Genomic DNA, 5,914 nt, shown 5'->3' on the forward strand with positions numbered 1-5,914 from the left:
ATGGGTTTTACCTAGAAAAGTTTTAATTGTTAAAAACAGCGCTTTCATTGGAGCTAAAGTTACAGGTTAGCTGTGAGCACTGACATTTTTTTACTGACATAGCAAATTCCGGATTACCGAGTAGTAAAGAGAACAATTAAGACGCTAGTGGGTGATCAAGCCCGCCCTGTCCAGCGTACGATATATTACTATGCAGCAGAACCATTAAACAAGATCAATACTTGTCAAGAACTGCTGCAGAGCCAACTCCCCCTTCCCCCATCCCTGGTATTTTAAGTACTGCCAACTCCTGAGATGCTCTTTGTAGAACTGACTGGCCAATGCCGAGCTCCGTGGCAGTCTCTCTACAACTCGTTTTTCCTTACGGGATGCGGCTTTTCGACCGACGTGCTGTCTCATTAGATTGGGAGAGCTTCCTCAAATGAAGCTTTTCAGGATGTGTGATGAAGCAAAGTGTCTGGACAGGTGAAATTTATGTTCCTGGTACTAGAGAAGCGATTTGGAAATGATCTTGAACTCGCTGTTCAGTGACAGAGGAGTGACTAGTATGCCGTATAAACCTGATATTTCCTAGAGAAAATCCTGAACCCAGCAAGTGAGAACGGATTAAGCTGTACCAAAAGGGGAGCTGGTGTGAAGTGCTTTGGAGAAGCTGAAACTGTAGGAATGTCTCGCTGCAGGTGCACAAGTCCCGAGCACCATTACGTCATTAATCCCCATCCTCTATATCAAATATGTTATACTGAACTAAGAAAAGGGAACTGCTCTACAACACAGTGACCAGACTTGTCACTTCAGACACTGTCAAAACCAAGTTATAGATAATTCAGTTCATTCCCTGGCTCTGAATTCCCCCATAATGAAGAATGAATCCATGCCAAAGCTGTCATCTGCCTTGGTGTGGGACACTCAGGGCTTCACTTGCTGTTTCTTCATCACCTTGCTACGCCAATTCCAGAGATGGTGAAGCTGTTATTTGAGTTTTGCAGATGCGTTTAGCAGTGATGGGTGAGGAACACCTGCAGTGATCACCCTCTCCGCTCTTCTCTGTTAGATGTAAACTCGTTCCAGCAAACAACAAAATGGATCGATGATGTCAGAACGGAAAGGGGCAGTGATGTCATCATCATGCTGGTGGGAAATAAAACAGATCTAGCAGATAAGAGGTATGGAGGAACAACTCATCTTTCATATGTTTTTCTTAAGCTGCTGCTGTTTTCTCCTCAACAACTATTTAAAAAAAACCCACTTGTGTTTTGTATTTTGCCCCCCCCAATTGCTGAAGCTTGTTTTAACTAGGCTGGAGGTGGCTGTGATAGAGAGATCTCAATTTTAAAACTCCTCTCCTTGGGCTAAGCACAAAACTCCAGCATGGTGCTGTGAATGAGTTGAGAAACGGTCACCAACTTGTTCAGATGTCAGCAGAAAACAGTGTGGTAACCGCAGCCTCCATCAGGAGTGAGGGAGCTGGAGTCCTTACAAACATTCGTGCTTAGTAGATATAAAAATGATAGATTCAAGTAATCTTCCCTTTTAAAACTTTTCAGGGTGTCCAGGGGTGTACCCAGCGTGTAGCAGGACATGGGGATTTTCATAAATTGGCAAGCTGAACTACTTTGTTGTAGAAGTTGTATATCTTCAGCTGTTTAGTCTGAGTTAACATGAATGAGTGGAGTCACAAAACCAAACCAAAACTGAGGTGAAAATGTTCTGGGGTGGACTGAAGTCCCTGTTGCCTTGGGATAGCTTCGGTTGGGACCCTCACTTCAGATTTATAACCTATAATATGGATACCACACACATACACACGCCCCTCATATATGGGGGCACAACAAAGACCTTATGGTCTTTGTTTGGCAGCTCTTCAACCATTATTTTCCCCCAGATTTTGCTGTAGCAGACTGGGATGCCCAGCCAGGGGGAAACAGGACAAAATTCACCTTAAATGCTTACAGAACTGTCATTAAGCAGTCATCTCCTTGGGTCGAAGACAAACATCTCAATTTTCAGGGTATTTGTCTGGGTTTTTTTGCCTAATTCTGTCTTCTCTTCCACAGACAAGTGTCCATTGAGGAAGGAGAAAGAAAAGCCAAAGAGCTGAATGTAATGTTCATTGAAACTAGCGCAAAAGCAGGATACAACGTAAAACAGGTGAGTGACGTGTCGGCCCTGGAACGACTTCTACTGGTGCACCATTGTGGAGATGGGACTTCCCTGGGCATGGGGAACCCTTGGCAGGGGGTGTCAGAGGGACCATGGGAGTCCATATACTGCAAGAAACACCGGAGTCCGATTGCTGGCTGAGGTTTGGAAGGATCCCTGACTCTGCAGTAGACGACTTGGAACTTCCCTCCACTTAGAGAAGTTTTTGAAGAAGTTTTGTGGGTGTGGAATCATATCTCCTGCAGTCCTGAGAACCCAGATTTGGGGCTTAGATGTTGAGGGATTAGGGCATGAGCCAAAAAGATGGGGAAACGGAGGTCTGAGGACTTTCTGATACTGATTCAGTGAATGAATGTGGTCAAACCAGTCGGGAAGGAACGTGATGGCTTAAGATCCCTCCAGTGTACAGTGAAATGGTAGAAACTGGTGTTCCCACTCTGTTGCAAGGCACTGGATGTGTGAGCAAACGTTCCTGGGCAGCCAAAGCTGTTTATTTCTGTTAGATGACGAGGGGAAAAGCAGTGAAATGTCTTCTGGGCTGATGCAGCTGCAAGAAAATTAGGTTTTAGATTGTGAGATGAGCTGAATTCTGACCGGCAAGATGAAGCTTTAGCACTTGTGTTGAGGAAGACAGATCACTTGGCAATGGTGAATCGGTGGAACTAGTAAACGCTGCAGAACTGGCCTGGTGTTTACCTGCAAGAAATTTTGTTTGAGCTTGTTAGTTATGTAAGCAAATACAGTTCTGAGCAGATCACAAGTAGTGAGCTGGAGCTGCGTGTCCCTACTGACTCAGCGTGTAGCAGGAGATGGGTTCCTTATTGATCCAGCAATCCCCCCGTAGCGCATTGTGGCTGCTAAAGTGCTTGGCAGCTGCTCTTACAGTAGGAGGAAAACGTGCTGGTGCAGGATGGAGAAGACATTAATTCTTGGGTGTCCTCGCAGTGCATACACGTGCGCAAACGTATGCGTAGGTACCTTATCACAGGGGTATTTTATATATGTAGTTCGTATGCAGAAGATGCTGTTGTTAAATAAAACATGTGCTTTGTGAAGCTGCCGCAGCCTTCCCCATGACAGACGGTAGCTCCATTTCATACATTCTGAAGGAACAAACTTTTTGTATTTGCTGAAGCCGTTCAGGGATCGTGCTAATGAGATTGTCAGAGCATAAAGCTGTTTCTGGAGCCGTAGCCTCACTTGCATGCTCTCTAGAGAAAATTCATTGTTGTGTAACAGAGGTCTAGTCAAATTATGCCTCTGGTTTTCATTGCCAGGATCCAAGATTGCTTCTGGGAGAAAATAGGTTTGGTAATTCAGCTCCAGCAAAAAAAAAGTGATGGTGGGAAGCTGGGGGCCAGTTCCCTCTGTATGCAGTGGGAGATTTGGTGTGCCCAGACATAATTCTTGTTCTCCTCTGACATCAGCAAACAGCATTATCTAAAAAACTGGGGGCTGTTACATACTACTGCATCGTCATCCAAGTGGGGGCTTCACGTAGGGTCAACTCTGGTCAGAACTGGGCAAGGGGATGGATTTTAAGCGAGTTTGTTCTCTGTGTAAAATACCAAAACAAAAGACATGACTGGTTATTCAAAAAGAACTAAAAAGGGATTTTTCTTCAGAGTTTTGATCCTTGTGTTGCAGGCTGGGATTTTCAGCCACATCAAAACTGTTCCGTAGGAGATCGGGAATTCTTGTGTTTTATTAGTTTCAGTAGGTGTGGGGGCAGTTCCTAAAGGCTAAGGCCTTTCATACCACTGGTTATCTAGTTCTCTGGTTCTTTGCCGCTTCTCTGTTGAATGGTGTGAATTTATTTTACCAGCTAGTCAATAAATTCTTCCCTGGTGAAACGGGACAGTGGATGGGTAGGGCTGCAGGATCAATACCCTTCCCATAACCAGTCCAAAATCTTTCTTTAATAAGCTGAATGCAAATTTGACCTTCCCGGAGCTGATAACTTCTGCCCATAATATATTCCCAGTCTGCAGAACAGTGACTGGCCAAGTTAATTTTCATACAGGGTTTTTAATTCAAGTGGCATATCGTTTTAGATGCAAAGTTTGTAATTTGATGACATGTAATGAAACACCGTGATGTAAAAATGATGATCACCTCCTGCTGGATATTAAATATTATGCGAAGGTGAATCTTACCTTAGTTGATGAGCCGCTGGGGTTCAGATTTAGCGATTACCAGGCAGCTTTGATGCTGCCTGTGACTGAAGTGTGTAGATTAGGAAATAGGAACTGGTTTGGTTTAGTTTTTTTTTCTTCTACACAGAACTCTTCCCTGCCAAGTGAAGCACTGACAACCCATCAAAGAAGCTGACAAAATGCTGCTGTTCCCCCGCTGTCCTCTCTTCCCAGCACAAACTGGGTCTCCTGTGCCCTGCGTTTAAAGTGGGGACTGGCACTGTTAATGCAGGAGGAGACTTATGATGAAGCTGAACCCTCAGTCCCCCTTTTGGCCTTTCCAGCCCCTTCTCATTGAGGTTTTGGTTTCTCTGCAATGCTGCCTGTCGACATATTGTCGTTACCAATTCCAGAGTGAGCTCTGGTTTTACTAACCCCTTGTGGGTGGCCCACCATGGCTGCTTCACTTTCCTTCCATCCTCTCTTTCAGGTCAGGTGTGAATTCCACTGTCACTTGTGTGCAGGCAGGTCCTGGAGATGGGACTTGCAGCCCCCCTGCCCTGTGTCTGACTGCCAGGCAGCGTCAGTGGGCGCAGAGGCAGAGTTGGGCAGCTTGGGAGGTGCCATGGGGCACTACCAGTCCACTAAGCTCATCCCAGCCCTCTCAGACGTTGAAGAATAACATCACCTCACAGGTGATGGTGAATCTCAGTGCTGTTTCTGTTGACCCAAGCACTAGGGCTCTCCAAGAGCTGTCACAAGGTTTTGGAACCGGCGCTTACCCTGTTAAGGCTGCAGAAGAAGTTTGATTTCCTGTCCTGCTCAGGGAAGGTCACAGCTATGACTTTTTCACCTCCTCGCTGTCTCACTTGTTTTCTAGCTGTCAGTGGGAAGTGCTTTTGACCTTGTGTGCTACTTTTAGCTTCTTGTCCATCCTTTCCTGCTGGGCGGCAGCACTGATAAGAGGAAAGGGCCATGTCCTTGGCACCGTGCTCACTGTAACCGTCCTCCAAATCCAGAGTGCCAGGCTTTATTTTGTGACCCCCGAGGTGAGCTGTACCTTTCTTCACCACATATTTCAGTGCCAGGATCTTCTACCAGCAAAGAAATCGAGAGGAACATGCTGCTGACAGGCTTTTTCTGCCATTCCCCTGTGGCATGAAGGGATAGCTCAGAAGGCACCTCCACTGACGCAGCCCTGGGGCCTGAGGGGGTACTGCTGGATCTGTTAAGGTAGAGCTCTAGTCACCAAGGGCGTATACACTTCCTGTTCTTCTGGCCTTGGGGAGGGGCTGATGAAGGAAAATTATGATATTACGGAGTAAAAACAGTGATAGTATTGTTCTGGTGTTAAACTGATGCAACAGAAGGGAGAAAAATGGGCTTTTGGACCTGGGAGTTTCAGCAAAGCCTGATTGCCAGGGAGCCACACATGACTTGCTTCAGTTAACACAGAGAGTCGTCGTCTCCGACTCGTTTTATTTGTCAGCCCTGACTAAGCTTTAAAAGGCTTCGAGATTCATGCTCTATCTCGGCAGTCTGTATTTCAGGGAGTCTTATTGTGAGGCTGTGGGTTTCCTGCCCAGAATGTGTCAGGGTTCATTTGGCTGTCGTGT

The 5,914-nt window shown here is 46.0% G+C and overlaps 1 protein-coding gene across 1 annotated transcript in view; it reads left to right on the forward strand.

Annotated features, from left to right (window-relative positions):
* Positions 1-2,151, forward strand: part of LOC104494654 (ras-related protein Rab-6A) — a gene marked incomplete at its 3' end in the record, with an annotated part of 8,937 nt that extends 6,786 nt beyond the window's left edge. Inside the window, exons 4-5 of the mRNA XM_010137519.1 lie at positions 1,055-1,166; positions 2,058-2,151. Coding sequence (XP_010135821.1) covers positions 1,055-1,166; positions 2,058-2,151 — 206 coding nt within the window. The remainder of the gene's footprint in view (positions 1-1,054; positions 1,167-2,057) is intronic.
* Positions 2,152-5,914: the final 3,763 nt, after the last annotated feature.

Source organism: Buceros rhinoceros, unplaced genomic scaffold, assembly GCF_000710305.1.
Source record: "Buceros rhinoceros silvestris isolate BGI_N320 unplaced genomic scaffold, ASM71030v1 scaffold7676, whole genome shotgun sequence".
Classification (NCBI taxonomy): Eukaryota; Metazoa; Chordata; class Aves; order Bucerotiformes; family Bucerotidae; genus Buceros; species Buceros rhinoceros.